This window comes from Phycomyces blakesleeanus (genome assembly GCF_001638985.1).
Source record: "Phycomyces blakesleeanus NRRL 1555(-) unplaced genomic scaffold PHYBLscaffold_2, whole genome shotgun sequence".
NCBI classification, from domain to species: Eukaryota; Fungi; Mucoromycota; class Mucoromycetes; order Mucorales; family Phycomycetaceae; genus Phycomyces; species Phycomyces blakesleeanus.
In genome coordinates, this window is record NW_017265135.1 from 2,039,876 (window position 1) to 2,058,939 (window position 19,064).

The 19,064-nt window shown below is 34.0% G+C and overlaps 4 protein-coding genes across 4 annotated transcripts; 2 read left to right on the top strand and 2 right to left on the bottom strand.

Moving 5' to 3' along the window:
• Window positions 1-808: 808 nt before the first annotated feature.
• On the bottom strand, window positions 809-6,503 carry PHYBLDRAFT_179221 (hypothetical protein). The gene is made up of 23 exons (XM_018438118.1): window positions 6,400-6,503; window positions 6,229-6,324; window positions 6,036-6,098; window positions 5,772-5,904; window positions 5,548-5,642; window positions 5,244-5,383; window positions 5,075-5,175; window positions 4,892-4,979; window positions 4,680-4,778; window positions 4,364-4,583; window positions 4,122-4,286; window positions 3,858-4,021; window positions 3,658-3,719; window positions 3,344-3,573; window positions 2,971-3,208; window positions 2,726-2,825; window positions 2,575-2,646; window positions 2,331-2,463; window positions 2,127-2,230; window positions 1,863-2,033; window positions 1,712-1,784; window positions 1,524-1,606; window positions 809-1,403 (listed from the first exon to the last, which is right to left on the bottom strand). The coding sequence occupies exons 1-23, from the start codon at window positions 6,491-6,493 to the stop codon at window positions 1,047-1,049; spliced, it is 3,081 nt and encodes a 1,026-aa protein (XP_018297764.1). The 5' UTR covers window positions 6,494-6,503; the 3' UTR covers window positions 809-1,046.
• A 1,718-nt stretch (window positions 6,504-8,221) lies between these two features.
• Window positions 8,222-10,684, top strand: PHYBLDRAFT_179222 (hypothetical protein). The gene is made up of 6 exons (XM_018438119.1): window positions 8,222-8,851; window positions 9,009-9,188; window positions 9,362-9,685; window positions 9,780-10,048; window positions 10,160-10,222; window positions 10,307-10,684. Exons 1-6 carry the CDS (start codon window positions 8,365-8,367, stop codon window positions 10,328-10,330), a joined length of 1,347 nt encoding a protein of 448 aa, XP_018297765.1. The 5' UTR covers window positions 8,222-8,364; the 3' UTR covers window positions 10,331-10,684.
• A 1,329-nt stretch (window positions 10,685-12,013) lies between these two features.
• Window positions 12,014-14,225, bottom strand: PHYBLDRAFT_75633 (basic-leucine zipper transcription factor). Its single transcript, XM_018443082.1, has 5 exons — window positions 14,168-14,225; window positions 13,787-14,050; window positions 13,660-13,698; window positions 13,498-13,565; window positions 12,014-13,356 (listed from the first exon to the last, which is right to left on the bottom strand). Exons 2-5 carry the CDS (start codon window positions 13,989-13,991, stop codon window positions 12,358-12,360), a joined length of 1,311 nt encoding a protein of 436 aa, XP_018297766.1. The 5' UTR covers window positions 13,992-14,050; window positions 14,168-14,225; the 3' UTR covers window positions 12,014-12,357.
• Window positions 14,226-15,433: 1,208 nt separating this feature from the next.
• Window positions 15,434-16,081, top strand: PHYBLDRAFT_105726 (hypothetical protein; the record flags this gene model as incomplete). Its single annotated transcript, XM_018427918.1, has 3 exons — window positions 15,434-15,482; window positions 15,562-15,668; window positions 15,788-16,081. Coding segments are annotated over 3 exons (450 nt in total), but the record flags the coding sequence as incomplete, so codon positions are not given.
• Window positions 16,082-19,064: the final 2,983 nt, after the last annotated feature.

Here is a 19,064-nt window from a genome sequence, read left to right on the forward strand (position 1 = left end):
TCTCACCAGCCACCTTTACAATCACATTCATCCAACTCCTGAAAAGAAAGCACAATAATTCTAATACGAACATCGAGTTTTAATATATTTATTTATTTAATTCTGCCTTGGTCTTTGAGGTCCTGTCTCTCTTGATTTGAAAGACTCCAGAAAGAAGACTTTTTGCCATCAAACCAACGTCGAATCTTTTTTTTTTTTTTTTTTTTAAAAAAAAAAAAAGAAATATATATATTAGTATTAGTATTTAAAATAAACAAAATTAAAACCAAAACCAAAACCAAGTTAAGATTCTTACTGAGGAAAAGCAATGTTCTTCACGACCAAAATCTGCAAACAAGACAACATAGCCACTCACAGCTATATATATATATATATATTTATTTATGACATTAGGATGTATATAGATCTCATATTAATTTACATACATAATGTTAATGCCCAACTAAGGATCTGCAATTGACGAGCCCTTGGAGGAGGTCTCATGGCCTCTACGCTGTGTAACTTCTTTCGGTAGTTGTCTTGGACGCTCTTTTCGACCTGCTCGGGATACACGATTCTTTTCTCCATGATAATGAATGTAGAGAAAGGACAACAAAGTCTGTATTGTGACGGATTTTGAATGTGACAATTCCTCTCTTTACTTTGGTGTGCCTCTTTCTCTTTAATTTTTTTTTATTGGATTTATATTATATATATATATATATAGAAAACAAGTGTGTGTGGTTTATATACCATAGGGTTAACATATAAAGAAGTATATGATTTTCTTTCAAGTAATGAGAAGATTAATAAATATTAATATTAATATGATTTGTAAAAGGAAAATATTTTATTTGTGAGTGCCTTGTTTTTGTTTTTGATTTTGTTTGGCTTCATCTAGATTCCATTACAGTATGTATGTATATAAACAAGAGAGAGATAGAAAGAAACATAGAAATAAAGAAAAGAAAAGAAAAATATAATAATTATAATAAAATAAAATAGAATAAAATAAAATAAAATAAAATAAAAAAACAATAGGAATTACGTCTACAGAGGTTTTGGTTTTATGCCATGATGGCGTACCATTTTGCTCTACAGTCTACTGCCTCCTTTCTAACCATTCGCTTCTTGTCTCCTACAGACTGACCAAGTTGTTTGGTTACATAACTCACATGTGGTGCCAACAAGTCGTTAGTCAGTCCAGCTGGAAATTGGGCTAGGCATTTAAGAGCAGCCACGCGCACAGGCAGTGGGTTTGGTTCCTGGCTGTTGAGCAAGTCTAGGAGAGCAGCAATTATCGCACGTGTGTGGGGTCCAACCACATCAGGTGCCTCTACAATAGCTAGCTGGAAGGTAGCAAGTGTAGAAACCTTGAGGGATGTGTCTGTCAGCGACAGAGATTGTATAAGCAAAGGAACAAGCTATATATATTTTATAAAAAAAATTATACAAGATGTTAATATGTTAATATATATATTTTTTGTTTTCTCTCTCTCTCTCTCTCTCTTTTACTATTACTACTATTAGTCTTTTATACTTACAGGAGGCAATTCATTTAACAGAATTTGCTTGGGTACATTCTTCAGAAGGTAAGATAAAGCGATCAAGTAATTGTGCTTCACATCTAACAAAAAAAAATTACCGCATTCAATTAATACATTCTTATAAACTTATATATATGTATTTGATCCAATCATTAACTAACAAATTAACTAACAAACTAACTAACCTGTGTTGGATGTACGGAAGCCATTTACAAGCTTGGGGAGACAGTGGCTGAAGAATCTTTGCTTATACAGGATCTATACAAGTTTGAGAAGGAGAAGGGGAAGTTGTGGTGAATATATATATAAAGAAATACCAACTATTATATGCCTTACTGTCATCGTGCAATAAGAAAGCTTGTTCAGGGCTAGACTATCATCGCTAATCAAAATATCAAAGCCTTGAGGTGCCTGGCCATTGAAACTAGGGTCATTACACCAACCAATGATGTTATCCGTAAAAGCATAACCCTTGGGATGAGCTCTCATTATTAAAGCTTTGGTGATCTACATAGATATACACACACACACATATGTTTCATCAAGTAAGTAAAAAAATTTCCTCCCTTCTTTTCTTGTGGCGCAAATTAATCCACTTACCCAGAGATAGATACACAAAGCGCTTGCACTGTTAGTGTCTCGCTTGGTTATCAATGCTTCAAGCTGACCAGAAGCCTTTTGTACATAGGCAGTCATAGAAGCGTCTAATAAACATCATTAATGGTCCGTATTTTCTATTCTTCTTCTTCTTTTTCAACCTCAAATATCAACTATATGTGTATTAATTTATTTTAATATACTTACTGTCTTTCCATTTGTTAATTAATGAGCCGACAATTCTGACCAACGAAGTAAGTTGTCCGTGGTGGTTTGTTCCCAAAGCCAGGTTTACTAGTCTATCGATGAAGTTTTCGAGACTCTCTACTGGGTAAGTCACCTAAATTACAAGATTCCATATTTTGATTAGTTTCTTACTAAATCAAATTCTTGTTTTTGTTTTTGTTTGGTCTTATATATATATATAGTCTAACTAACATATTATGTTTACCTCCTTTCTGCATGTATTAACAATTGCAGAAAACAAATAAGTCGTTGACTTTTGGGCATCTGAGCTAGATGTCTAAATTCGCCACATTAGTAAATAAATAAAATATACGTATATATGTACGTATTAGACTTGTCTAACAGTTATAACTTACCTCAAGAGGAACAAAGGGAGTAGAAGAAGATATTTTAAGAGCCGAAAGGTCACCATGAATAAAGAGATTAAATGCACGGTCGAGATGTGTCTTTTGGGATCTATATACACATATAAAAACAACAAAATTAAAGAAAAATATATACAGATAAATTAATTGTCGTGGTTACTGTTGCTGTTTGTTTGTTCGATTTTTTTCTCTTTCTTAAAAAAAAATATCTTTCAAGGATCATCAACAATACTTACGTAGAATCAAGTTCGTGGAATACATTAATCAAGATCAGAGCAATGGTTTCCAAGATTCTCTCGGACAAGATGGTCTGAGAACGCTTGCTGTCCAAAGAAGCCTCGATAGCCTTTGTTACCAGTGTGCTGTTAAATATATCAATGTAGGAACCAATATCTTTGTGTCCACTTTCGGCCTTGGACTTTAATATCTCCAGCAATGTTGCGAGAATAGCATGAGGATAAGCAACATCGGTATCTTATTAAATGTATAATATATGAAAGAGAGAAAGAAAAAGAAACAGTTAGATATACAGTTGAATATAAAGATATCTATTTTTTGCTTTGCTCTAGAATCTCCGTTATCTAGTATGTTAATATTATTAGTGGTTACCTTTTTCACAAACATCATCAAACTTTTTAATCAACACGGATACAGTAGACTTGAAAATCAAAGGTTCTGGAGAAAGCATTCTGAGAGTGTATAGGGTTTGATGGTACCCAATAGTGCTCTGTTGAGTTGCAGTATCGGGGAGCTGTTTGATCAAGGCTGGGATTGTTTGTTCAACAATAAATTTGCCGTTAAACTTTGAAATGGTACATAAAGCATTCAAAGCAGCAGCTCTACATTAAAAACAAACCAAAAAAACAAATGAATGAATGAATGAATGAGACACTGATTGATAGTTAAATATTATATATATTTACCTGAGTTCTTCATCTTGCTCGTTCATGAGGACTTTGTTAAAGGATTGAATAGCAATACCAACCTGAAGATGAACAAGTTAATTAATTAATAAATAATGGTCGAGTATTTATAAGAGTTTCCTATATTTCTCTCCCCTTTTGTGCAATTTCTTGTTTGTCTTACTTTTTGCACTATGTACATATGTATATATAATACTTACTTCATTGGGAGAAAGGTAATTCTTTACCAAGACCATCAAACGAAGACCATTAAGTCCAGCAAGACGTAAACCATTATATTCATTAGAAGCCAACAATGCAGATTCAAACATCGCAAAGAAACGATCCTTATAATCTACCAGAGGAGAAATAAAGTCTTGTTCCACTATTGGTTGTTGTTAGTATTATTTTAAAAATAAATAAATTAAAATAAAAGTAAAACGAGATTTTCTTATTATTATTATTATTATTAATGTCGTACTTACTGGCATCAAGGTCGTTCTCAGCTGATCCATAGAGAGTTCGGCTTGCCTCAAGGTATTCGAGAATAACATCAAGAATAGCTTTCTTGCGTGTGGCGAGGTCTGTTTCACGGTGGAAGCGTAACATCATAGGAATCACAGGTTCTGCTGCATAATGAAAAGCGGGATCTATATAAACATATATATGTATATGTATATGTATAATTAATTCTTGCTTGATTTTTCTTCTTCTTCCCTTCTCTTACCTGATGCTGATGCAATTGCTCTCAATATAAGGCTACTAGGTTTAGAGTTCTTCAATTCGGGATCCTTGAGGTTAGCAACACACTCGGTAATCAATGGTTTCAACGCCTTTTCAGTAGGGTCTCCCGATGCATTGCTGACACCTGTAGCAAGAGCTGCAACAACGCTCTTGATGGTAGCAAGAGAAGTATCTTCAAGTGTCTGATCAGTTGCATGAAACACCTATTTTTTTGACATGTAAGTATAAATAATTAAATAATTAAATACATTTCACAAAACAACAAACTCAAATTGTTATTATTTGCTATAATATGTTACCTCTACTTTGAGAGCATCAAATATATCGTCAATGTGGGGTATAAGTGATGTGGCTCCATAAACAGGTGCGCACGCTTCTAATGTTTCCATAGAATCTTTCTATATGTTTGATGATATTAGTAATTATCATTATCATTATCATTATTTGTTAGAAATACAGGTACATATATGAGTTGGGTTTTGGTTTTGGTTTTGGTTTCGTTTTTTTTTACCTTTGCACTTCCAGAAGTTGAAGAAAGTTTTTCCATTATAAGAGGCACAGCAAACTTTGCAAAATGAGATGTAGCTGCAATACATTGTCTATTATTATTGCAGTTGTTTTTAACATGCATAGATATACATATGTTTGAGTATAATATTATTCCATTGACGCCCTTTTTTGTTCTTTTCTTTACCTCAGACTACTCTTTAAATCGTCAGAGGTAATTCCATAAGGATCATCCGGGGGAGGCTTAAAGGTGATAGGGAAGTAACAAAATGTGACTTCAAAGAGATCCTATAATATATTTATTAGTTTTTTAGTTTCATTCCATTATACACTCTAAACGACACTTCTTTCTTTACCTCCACATAAGTTGAGATATCAAATTTCTCGATAATCGTTCTGATAAGCTTAAATGCACACATGAGATTTCTGGGATCCTTTTCACCATCTACTGCGTGTGTAAATCCAGATACGAACTCATCATTGATTGTCTTGAGAGCTTACGGATTATGATTATTTTACATATCAATATTTTTTTAAAAGAAAAAAAACATTAGTTACCTATATCAAACAGACCATTTCTCTTTCCATTGCTCTCGATCTATCTACCTACCTACCTATCTATCTATCTATCTATCTATATATCTATATATCTATATATACCTGCTACATGTCTGTCCAATAAATTCTCAAATACTCTAAATGTTGTATTTCTTGTAACTTGAGGAAAACGCTGGACTTCAACATGTTCAAATAGCCTACATTATATATTACATATAAAGAAGATTCTTTATGAGTATCTTCGAACAGTTCCTCCACACACATCTTTCTTTCTCGTCCTCCTTTTTCTTCTTCATATTGCTCTTGTTCATATTTGGTGTACACACTTTTTTGTTACAACTACTGCATTAGCTGCACTAAATTTATCAAACTCAGTGAGGGCCACCAATCCATCCATTAAGTTTGAAACGTTTGTATTTTCTGACAGACGCTCACAATAGAAATCCACCAGAACAGATACTAAATCAAATCAAGAATAATTATAATAATAATAATAATAATAAAAGTAGTCGAGTAACTCTAGGATCAATATACAAGAATAACCATTGTTGTTGTTTTTGCTGTTGGTATGATGAATATATTATATTTACCTGCTGGTGCAGTAATAGAAGCCTGATGACAGTGTCTCAAGGTATAAGATAAAAGACCGGTAGCTAAAATAAAATAAAATAAAATAAAATAAAATAGAATAGAATAGAATAGAACAGAGGTTAGAATGTATTAGTAAGAAAGGTACCATTTACATGTATATCTTTGGTAATTTTATTAATGTTATCTACATGCCTTTTGCACGCACAAAGTCATCTTCATTGGTAAGGTATTCTCCCATCGATTGGATAAGACGCAAAAGGTTGTCCTGGATGGATGTGGCATTGATGGCTGAATCAGAGATCGTAAGCCAATTATATTTTAATGTACTGAGGTGTTTATCTTATATATTTAAAGAGTGCTTACTTTTGACGACCTGATCAGCAGCCTGGATGGCTTCGGCTGATTGGTCGCCTGTGGCTACCATGTAATTAGCTACTTCTCTCTCAAGGGATGTCATTTGTCGATCGATCAAGAGTATGCGAGAGCCAAATTGTTGAGATAGCGCCCATCAGAGAGGTATCGTAGATGTGACTGGCAATTCGCCATTTATCCTGATGTGCTTATATTTATTTTATTTTATTCTTGGTTTAGTACTTTATGGTTTCAAAATCATAAGTTTAAAGTAATAAATCTTTCGTAAATAAAATTAATATTAAAATGAAATTAAACAAGGTAAAATAAAATAAAATAAAATAAAAATAAGGTAATTATTTTTACTGTAATATTAATAAAGAGAATGGCTACAAGTAGCGAGAGAGATAAAGAGGAGTTGAAAGAGAGGGGACTTTGCTTTAGATATCACTGTCAATTATCATTAGCTTTAAAAGCAAATACATAAATATACATATACATATATAGAAAGTACAACCAAAATATGTCATTAGAAACTAATGAACCGTAGAATTGGGAAGCAACAATATATATATATATATACAACCCCTTGTACGTGTGTACGTGTGTACGTGTGTGTGTGTGTGTAATTATATGCACGAATTTATGAATGAATACATGAATGCATGCATGCAGGTATGTATGTATTTAGGTATTCATTCTATCTTGGTGGATCTCAAATGATTAATGAATTTTTTGATTTCATTGATGATAGTATTTTTCTCTTTTCTAAGCTCTGTATCTTACACGTGGTGTATGTTTCTTTGAAATGACAGACTGCCACGCTATTGAAAGGAGAGAGAAAGGAGGGGAGGTTGGGTCAGGACTATAAAGGAGATTTGTGCTTTTATGCTAAAGAGCTTTTTTTTGCTTTGTTTTGTAATTATTATTTTACCAGGTGTATAGAATATATAAGCTTAAAGAATATTAAGCTAGTGTATTGTATGAGGTTTGTATGTATAGTAAACCTTTTTATTATATTGATTTTGATGACTTGGACAATAAGAATTATAAGAGGCATAAATATTATATATAAAAGAAAGCCTTGTCCCGCACGGGCCGCAGTTTCTATTCCAAATGCGTTGTTTTTGTAAGAGCTATTGAGATTATTTGTGTATATGGGCAAGTAGTACATGTGTATTTGACTGCCACTAGATAGATTAAGGAGAGTTTAATATGGTCTGATGTTGCCTTTTTGTCACTCAATGACTTTCTCCTTCATTAAGAAAGAGTCTATATTACATTTTATAAAAGCAGAGCACTAAAATACTAAAAGCCATAGTCTTGTTAAATCAATACAAGAAATCTAATATAGAAATATAGAGGCCCATTATTATTACTATTGGTTTACTTAATAATAATAATATATATATATATAAAGGGAAACTTTCTTGTCAAATTGGTCTTCGTTTTTGTTGTATTTATATCGATATATCAAAAAGAAAAGAAAATTCACCTCCTTAAATACAAAAACCAAATAACGATTATAATGTTGAATATAAATATATGGCCTACAATGATTCTTGGATAACTTGGCACTCTAGTAAAACATTGTACTCACCCCATATTCCACTCCTCCTTTTATACCTTATATTTTATTTTATAATATAATATAATATAAAAAATCGGGCCCCTTTTGTTTTATTTATTCGAATTTTTATATATACGGAAATTCTGGCGTACTGATAAAATATTAGATATTAAATATTAAATACTAAATATTATATATATATATATATATATATTGTCTTGTCTTTGTACCTCACGTCATTCGTTTCTCTTTCCCTTGTTCCTTCTATCTATATACCTATATACCTATATATCTCTATATCTCTATAGACATTTCCCTCTCTCTTTCTCTTTCCTTTTTCTTTTCTTTTTTAATATACATATTAATTCTATTCTCGCCATTAATATTTACTATTCTTCTTTTCCTTCATGGCACCAACCCAGTGTTCCGATCGAGACTACCTCTTGAGCCTACGCTCCGTTCGTGAACGCTGCTTCAAGGTTCAGGAAGCAGCAGTCAAACAAAGGCTACATCATTTCGATGTCGACCAATCCAAGTTAGAAGATGTGATCCACTTTGTCATATCCCTCATCAAGCGAGACTTCCCAAACCCCTCACACATCCCACCTCACGGACGCTGGCGTCACTTTGATGTCGGAGGACGTCCTCGGATCCAAACACTCATCAATTCATGGGCTAGTCTCGGCGAACCCCCAATCGAACAGACCAGACGGGTTCTGGACTTGTTCGTTGTTTCCTGTCTTTTGGATTTCGAGGCCTGTCCTACTTGGTCCTACAGAGAAAGAACGACTGGTCGAGTGCACAAAAGAACCGAAGGCTTGGCTGTGGCTGTGTTGGATCTGTTTATGGCAGGTGGATTTTCGAGTGATCTTAGCAAGCCTCACAGAGTTGACTGTAAGAAGAAAAAGAAGAAGAAGAAAAAAAAACTTAAAACTTTTTAAGCATTTTGGGGGGTTTTTTCTTATATATATCTATATCAAACTCACTAATGATGTTATTCATTTTTCCTTTCTTATAATTTAATTACATGTATATCTATATATGCCTGTAGCTGAGGGCCTTATCAATCTCACATTACCTACCCTTTTGCAAGCTTTCCAAGTCGAGAGCCAAAATTATCTGGCGGGTATTGAAGACAGACTTTGTCTCCTGAACCACCTAGGACATGTGTTGCAAAGAAATAAAGATTATTTTGGAAGCGGAACTGTACCACGTCCAGGCAACCTCATGGGTATGTCAATAAGATTTTCCTAAACCAAGATGTGTACTACCTAGATTGTAGGACTGTGTTGCCTACAATTCACACGCAACATCTTGGGTTTCTCTTTATATATATATATGTGTGTGTGTATGTGTGTGCTTATATTTATATTTATATTTATGGTCGTATATTATTGGTTTTAGATTATCTTCTCGAACACCCCACAACAATTAAGACCAAAAAGGGACCTCTCATCCACCTCGAAACAATTTGGCCAGTTGTCCAGGAAATGGGCGAGTTCTGGGCAGCAGAGGACAATGGTAAAGGCGGCACTCTAGGTCTTGGAGATGTCTGGCCATGCAGTGCAATCAAGACGAGTTCAAATCCACAATCGACCGACCATATGGTGTCCTTTCACAGACTGTCTCAGTGGCTAGTCTATTCGCTTATCGAGCCGATGCAGAAACTACTTGGAGCAACTATCGAAGGCACAGATCTCCTGACACCTTTACCAGATTATTGTAATGGTAAGAGATTAATAAATATATATATATATATATATAGGATAAAAATTGACATTTATCTATGTTCCTTAAACTTTTCTTATATTCTTCTTATTAGGCGGTCTATTGATTGACACGGGATTTATAAGTCTAAAGAAAGCAGACTACGAACGTGGTATTACAAACTACCGAATAAATTCTCTTCTTCCTGGCCAGCCCAAGATTGAAGTGACGCCAATGTTCGATATGTGTGATCCTGTAGTTGTCGAATGGCGGGCACTGACGACAGCTTATTTGGATTTGGTGGCAGAACGCGTGCGTGACACACTGAGGCTAAGTAGAAAATCACTGTCGCTGGGCCAGTTAATCGAAGGCGGTACATGGAGTGTAAGTTATCATTATCATTATCATTATCGATATCTATCTATCTATCTATATATCTTTGTACATACAGTACTAATTCTCTTTCTTCTTCTTTTGCATTATTTATTGAATCAGGCTGGACGCGAACTTGCCGAAATATCTCGACCAAATACCCACGAGCCACCTATTGTTGTAAAGGTAATTTTTTTTTTGGTATATGTAGTTTTCGATAAATACCAAGACTTTTGACTAACCCAAGGCAATTCTTGTTGGTTTTGTTAGATGGAATTTCGTGTTATTTTCTGATTCAACTACTTTATCCTAATATTTTTTTTTATTATTATTATCGTTATTATTTATATTATTTATATTATTATATTTATTATTTTTTTCTTAAATACACACTACACCCACACTACACCCACCTACCTACCTAACCAACCAACCAACCAACCAACCCACACTATATATATATATATATATATATATATATATATCTGTGTGTATATACTCACATATAATACGCCTTTTTTCTCTCTATATTTCTCTTTATCCTTTTGTCGTCATATAGAATTTGAATCCAATGAAGCATAATTCTTTTTTGTCCCACAGACACTGAAGATCTACACCATCTTGGACAATAAATATATATGTATCTTGTACAATTGTGGAGAAGAAGAAGAAAAAATATTATAATATTTATTTACGTTGATATGCAAAATACGCTACACAAATGATTTTCTCGACATGTATGATATATGTATGACCATTAAGCGTGGGATATACATAATACCAGAAGAAGAAGAAGAAGAAGGATATAAAATGGGAATAAAGAACAACGTATTTCCGGGCTTATTGACTAGCGAAATCAAAATCCGAAAATCGAAATCAACAACAACAGTAACAGCAACAGCAAAAAAAAAACAAACGAACCAAAAATGCCTTTATAATTTTTTTAAGCTTTTTTTTGGATGAGTCTTTAGATTACTTCAATGTTACAAAAAAAAGTATAATTGAATCCAATTATTGTAATTAAATAAAAAAAAATATATATTTACAAGCTAATGAACCTTAAAAAAAAGAATACCACAAGAGAGGCACAAAAGCTTGTATCGCACAAGACCTAAGCTGTAACCATAGTAATACATATCTACATATCTACATAAATATCTACAATCGATCCTCTTGTCAAACCTAGGCATTAATATTCATATTCATATTCATATATGACTCTGGTGAGAATCAAGCCTTCTGATGGAAGTCAGGCTTGTTACAATCTCCCCCTTTTTAGTAGTGTGTTGTATCTAAAGACAAAAACAATAAATGTTCTTATGATCGGTATCAATTCTACACAATCAAGATAAGTCTAGAGAATTAATGATTGGTATATTTGATACTAGTGTTAATTTCAATGTTAATGTTAATGTTAATGTTAATGCTAATGCTAATGCTAATGCTAATGCTAATGCTAATTTCGGTATCGATTGTGATATCAATTGTATAGACTACTAATGGATATTCGACACATTGGCTATTTAAACATTTGTGCATCTGGTTATATGCCTTGAAAATTGGCAAGTTAATATCTGAAAGGGAACTGGACAATTAGACGATATCAGATCATAATTTATTTGATTTGATCTGATTTGATTTGATTTGATTTTGCCAGAAATACAAACTATATATAGTATGTATTTCTATATTAATATATCTGATATACATAATTTGCCTATATTTTAGTAGTTGGCAATACAATAAACGATCAATTACTGCTAAATATACCATAAACTTTTGACATTCTATTCTATTGTATTCTCCCTTGCTTACCTTACTTTACCTTCCCTCTCTTCCTTGCCTGTTTCTTTGCTTACTGTATTCCATTTTAAGAACCTATACATATCAAGTAAGACTTGATAGATTATATGCGCTGATGTCTTGTCTTTCTGATTCTTTTTTAGCTATTCATTTATTTTGTATAACCTGGTGAATGGAGGAGGAGGAGGGGATCTTTATTTTATTTTTTGAGTCAACAAAAAAGAAAAAAAAGAAAAAAAAAAGAATCGATCATTAAAGATAACAGCTGTTAAATGTGCATATTGAATGGAAAAATTTTTAAAAAAAAGAAAATATATGAAAATGAATACATTGGGCATGTAGGAAAAAAAAATAGAGAGAGAGAGATCGAGCGAAAGAGATGGGTGTAAAGGAAGAACTAAGGTGAGAGCATGTTGACAATCAAAGAAGAGAAAGGGAAAGTACATAAACAATAAAAATAAAAAGAAAAGGTAGATGGAGAATTTTACAAGGAGTCCTATATTGATTTTTCTTTTTAATCAATGAAAAGGTTGGAAAGAATCCACATAGGCTTTAACTTCATATTCGGTCATAGGAACCTTCTTCAATACGTCACATCTCGCCTTCTCTTTCATCTCCTTGCACAAAAGATCAAGATTAAAGTCTGGGCACTCAATAAGCTCGTTGTGAATCTCGCCTCTTGGTTTGCCAGACCTGTTGGCTTCTCCAATCTTATGAGCTAGGTAGGTCCTCTTATCTTCTACCTTGAGTTCCTGGTACTCGGGTGTGATGATATATTTGTCTACCAGGGCATTGTAATCAGCAGAGCTATATTCAGGAGCAGGGTGGGGTGCAGGTGCTGTGAAACCAAATAAGTCTGACTCTGGGCCAAAAAGATCCTTGAGCGAGTCTTCATAAATCCAATTGTCATCAACCGGTTCTCGGTAGGTCGAGAACAGATCGCCCTTTCCGTGAAGAAGCTCACTGAGCGTAGAATCAACCGCCTGGTTGTTGGGCAGCGAAAGGAAATCAAAGTCTTGGAAGGGCTGGATGTTGTTAAACCTAATCTCGGTAGACGCCAAGGGAAACGTGACCGGGGTGTTTGTTGAACTGGATATGTCCTCTTCATCCTGATTGTGTTGTGACTGCGGAGAATAACTGTCGCTGCTACTACTATTCATGCAATCCTCAGCGCTACTCTCGCTGTAGCTGATTGGATAAATCTCCGATTTAGGTTTCGTCTCCGAAGTCATGCTTGTGTTGGTACTAATATTAGTAGTACTAGTAGTACTGGTAGTACTGGTATTTTCGTTTTGCTGCGCATCTTTCAGTGCAAGGTTTTCCTGTTCGAGTTGTCTGAGTTGTTCCTTGAGAATCAGATTTTCTTTTGCCAATTGGATGTCCTTGCTATTGTAGGCCTCTTCTAATTCCCGGATCTTCAAAAGCAATTCATTCACCCGCTGCTCTTTGCGCTCTCTAAAAGCTCTCTGGGCTGCTCGGTTCTGTGCCTTTCGTTTTTGTTTTGGGTCTAAATCATCCTATGACAACCAAAGTTAAGTCACAGAATACGGTTACACATGGACATACGAACGAACGAATGAACAAAAGAACAAAAAGAGAACAAAAAGAGAAACTTATGTATACACAAGCACACACTTGAAAAAAAAAGGAAGGCTTACTTTAACCATAGTTTCATCAAGTGGTTTACGTCCAGGTCGTTTGGCGGCAGAGTTAGACAACTCGTCTGCTAAGATAAGAAGAATTGCATGAGCCAAAGAAAGAAAGAAAGAAAGAAAGAAAAAGACAATTCCAAATATATATTGTCAAGTGTGGCCTCTTACCTTGGTCAGTTGTATCAAATACTCGCTTTGACAAACCAGCTACATAGTAATCAAGAGATGTATGAATACATACAGTTAATATATAGTAAAGAAAACGATCAAGAATCATAAAAGAAACAATCTTTACCTTTGTTAGAACCAGACAAGGTATCAGATTCTTCTTTATCTTTATCAGATTCAGTTGCTAGAGTGCTTTGGGCAGCTGAGAATCCATTATCATTAATTTTCTGCTGGGTTCTATTGTGGCTGACAATTGCATCATTCAAAAGGTCCAAGGCACCATCATTAAGATTCCAGGAGGTCTGTACGTTTAGTGTGTTTTCGTTCTGCATTTGTTGATACGGAAAGTAAAGAGAGTAGTGTGCTTATATATAGATATTTAAAAAAAAAGCTATAGAATTGTCATTAGTAAAAGAGAAAGATAAAAAATAGCTCTTCATTAGTCAGGAATCTTGTGAGGGTTTTATTTAACAACCAGCTTCTATACTGCTGTAATTTATATGCTTACAACTTAATCAAAGCTTTGAAACCTCCTTTTTTTTCCTTTTCCTTTTCCCTTTTTTTTTTCGCCTTTTCACTAAGAAAGGAGGAGGTTGGATGACAAATGGATTGCTGGTCTACTTGTATGTCTGCACATGGCAGTCACACGAGGGAATTAGTATTTTTCCCAAAACGGGGTTGGATTAACTATATTTTTGGGAGTCTTTGTTACTCTTTACTATGGGTGCGTGTATATATCCACAACAGGTCAACAGACGTTCTGAATAAGTTCAATTTCATTCACTTGTAAGAATACAAGGGTATAGGCTTCTTAATGATGACTTGGTATTACTAATATATTTTGTATCAATGTTTATATATATATATATTCAATATGTTCAAGATATAGTATAATTCCTATAATTCATATAGTAAAACTAGCTATATCATTATAATCATTTATAAGATATGAAAAATGATTTATTTTTTGAGATCCAAAAAAAAAAGAACAAAAAATGAGAGCATAAAAATTATAAATCAGTGTGATAAACAGCTAGTTTATTTATCTTTCTCTCTAAAATATCCCTGTGTATTCATATGGTTCAAATATTTTTGAAACAAAAAATCGTAACTATTTAAGAGTAAAGATATATATATATTTATCATGGATCAGCAAAATCTATAATCTATAATCTTATTTTATTTTATAAGCATTTTAACATTTTAGCATTTCACAAGTCTTATAAAAAAATACGGCGTTTTAATTGGCATTTTTTTTTTGTTTTTTCACATTTGAACCCTGCCAAAAAACAGTACTATATATTATTATTTTTTTATATTATTGGGTGGAGTGATTTTTTTTATACATATATTTTATAATATAATTTTTCATTACATACATTTATATACATAAATTTAAATATATATATATATATATTTCAGTTTTTTTTATTTATTATTTTTTTCTATTTTTCCTTTTGTATCATTCTTTTACATATACAATATATACAATATATAAATATATTATATATAATATAGTTTCCCCTGCCAACATTGGTAAATTTATAAGCAGGAAAATAAAATCATATATTAACTTATTCCTCAATAACCCTTGTTAACAAAGCCTTTATTTCACAGAACAATAACTATTAATTTACGACAACAATGGTCAAATTCTATCAGCATGTCTTCAACTACGAGTAAGCCATAATTCATTAGCATGCCTTTGTAATCCTTGCTGAGCTCATCAGACAGTAATAATGACTAACGAATAATTAGGTACCCATGGCAGAACGTCACCTTTGCATTCTGGTTACGCTATCCAAACCCATTCGCATCTCATGGTAAATTACTTTATTCTTTTGTTCATTTCAAGAAAGATACCTCGACTAAAACCAGTCATTAATTTATTGATTTGCTTAGTATTGGCTGTCGATGTCTTGGATAGACACGTTGATGAACGCGGGGTACTAAAGACCACCAGACTTGTACTGAAGAAAGGAAAGGTTCCCAAATGGTTCCCAGAAAGTGTAAGTAAAAAGAATACTATTCATTAACCCAACGTATAATGTAATATAATATCATGGCATTTTCTTTTTATTGCTATCAAGTAAATTAAAAACTAAAATATTTCAAAAAATGTATGTAGTTTATGAAGAATTCGGAAGCCTTTATTATTGAAGAATCCGAAGTCAACCCAAAGACAAAGACCATGGTAACCCGCACAAAGAACCTAAACCACGTTCGTATCATGCAAGTCGAAGAGACCCAGACATTTACACAGCACGGCCAGAACCCGGAGTGGACATCCTGCAAGACCGAAGCTCGTATCATTTCTCGTTTTGGATGGGGAATGACCAGCAGAATCGAAGGCTTTGGACAGACAAACTTTGCTGCCAACGCCATCAAGGTAATGATAAATAACGAGAACGGACATCTATAGATACCAAAAGATCGGCCATTTTTTACCCGGATTTTTTCTTCTCTATTCTTTTATTATTACTTGTAGTATATTATTTTTAATATTTCACGGTTTACAATTTTGACTCATCCGGATCACCGCGCAAAATGATAACCGAAAAATAACACACGTACATTATCTTTATCTATACTATAGGCCAGGAAAGGTATGGGGCATATTCTCCAGATAATTCGCGACAAGCAAACGGCCGGAAGACAAGCATTAGGACATCAGTCCTAAGACCACCCCCCCCCAAAGAAGAAGAAGAAGAAGAAGAAGAAAAATATCAGTTCGATTCGATTCAATTCAATTCGATTCAATTCGATTCAATTCAATTCAACACAACGGATCCCGAATTCAAACCTGAACCTCCTCCGGACTCAAGAATTCAGCCCTTTTTTCCTCTTCTCTCCATCATAATCACCATCATCATCATTTCTTTTCCTGTTCTCACAACTTACACCTTACAGCTCACATTTATACTTTAAACCCAATTCACTCACAAATCACTATCCCGTTCTCGCTCTCGTTCTCGTTCCCGTTCCCGTTCCCGCTTACAAAACTCAAATTCACACACACACACACACACACACACACATTAACACATTAACATATACTTTTCTCCCTCTCTCTTTCTCTCTCTCTCTCTTTCATAAAGAAGAAAAAAAAAGAAGAAGAAGAAGAAAAGAAAAAGGTAAACGTGTTATCAAATCTTGCCACCCTGTCAAATCCTGTCACCCTGTAGTCCTAGTAGCCCTGCGACCCTTATTTTTCTCTATTACTCTTCTTTTTCTTTATTATTAATTTTTGTCTATAATTCCAAAGAACTGGATACTAGGTTATTATGTATATACTGCTATAAAATCTTCAAATTGTGTTTGTCCTTTGTCTACTCTTTTATTTATATATATATATTATATATTATTATCATTTTCCTCAATCACAAAGACAAGCAAAATCTCTCGACTTCAGCCATTTACAAACCCCACCCTTCTCTCACACTAACATACAATTATTTTATATATATATATATATATATATATAAAATAAAGTAAACATTTTTATAATAATCAATATTTTTGAAACAGAAATCAGATCATCTTGTTTCTCGGAAATTCTAATCCTTGACAGTCACAGATTTTTTTTTATCTTTGAAGGTCTTGAGATTTCACTTTTACTGCCCATAAATAGAATTCACAATAATTTATATAAAAGTATGTATAAATGTGTATGATTTGTGTGAAACTTGAATTTCAAATGCACTCTTAAAAAAAGTGATTCTTTTGGAATTGTTTTTTTTTGTTGTTGTTGTGAGAACCTGAGACAAGGGCGTATTTGTAAAAGATCTTCTCCTGTGTTTCGATACATAATATCGTAAGTTCTATAGATATAGATATTAAGTATTTAGAGTGTTATCTAAGCTGTAAAGCAATCTTGATTAACCCATATCTTCTTGATGACTTTTAATCGACAACAGATGCCTTTTAGGGCACAAAACAAGTATATTAGAAATATATCTAACTATCTATCTATCTATGTCCAATAACAATAATAATAACGATAATAAAGCAATTTTGACTACAAGCCTATTTTTACATACAAACACATTTATAAATCATTGTGTTTAATGCTTTCTTCTTCTTTATACATAATTTATCACCAAGAATAATGGCTTCACTTAACAGGATAATTTGACTCTTTAGCTGTAATTATCTTGTTCTTTTGTCAATTAGCTTAATGGAACTCAAGACTATAAGTAAAAGACATCATTAAAGAAGCATAAGAAGAAGAAGAAGAAGAAGAATAAGAATAAGAGAGAAAATAATGTGTCCAGAACAGGACAGTTTTGCACAACCAAGATCAAAACAACACATGACGACAAAAAGTGTAATAAAACCAAAATAGGATTTTTGAGTTCTATATCTTTGCTTTCTTTGCTGTTTGATGTAAAAACACAATACCCTGGACTTAATAGATATACGGAAGAAGAAGAAGGCCCAAAATTCTCTCTCTTCTTTCTTTCTAAATAACTAAATAAAAACTAGCTCATTCAATGGCCCATCTTTATCCTCGCCAGTCTCCTTCTGAAGAAATCTTTGAAGACCAAGGTTTTGAAGATCCTTACTATGAGAATTCGCCTGTAAAAGAAAGCTATCGGTACTCGCCTCAATACCGCAATAATGCCTCTGGACTTCGTCAATCAACAGTGTTTGAATCACCCCCACTGAGACGTATGTCTATACATAACCAACATCTTGCCTACAGACCACCATTTCGCACACAGCCATCTTATTTAGAGGACCCGTTTTATGACTATAATGAACAAGAAAACTACCACCACCAACAGCAACAACAACAACAACAACAACAGCAGCAGCAGATGTTCGGAGATATCCCTCAACAGTCTTACACGCCGCCCGCACACCAATACTATCCCGGTGATTCATCAAGATCAAGTAGGCATAGTCCACCACATTATGTCAACCATCAGGAACCACCTCCAAGCTGGCGACCATCGCCTGTTCGTTATTTCTATGACGACAATGATGTCGAAGATGATCTGTTTCAACAGCAACAGCAACAGCAACAACAACAACAACAACGCTTCCGACCCCGACAAAGGCAACCACCAGCACAATATCCCGGGCATATGAGCCCTGGGTATCTTGTCTCTCCTCTCTCCCCTTCTTACTCTTCACCAACACGCAAACCAAAAAGTCGCCTACCCAGACAAGATTATAATGGGAGTGATGGTGAATATGCAGAAGACCAGCAGAGACCGACGTTTTATCGAATGGACCCCAGACCGCGTTCTCACCGCAGATCGAGATCCGTGTCTTCGTCCTCATCCCTTCCGGTCTTACCAAACCCCCGTTTTGTGGACGAGTATGAAGACCAGCAAAGCTCAGAAGAGGAATACGAAGACGAACAAGAAAAAGTAAGGCATGAGCCTGACCGTAGGCCA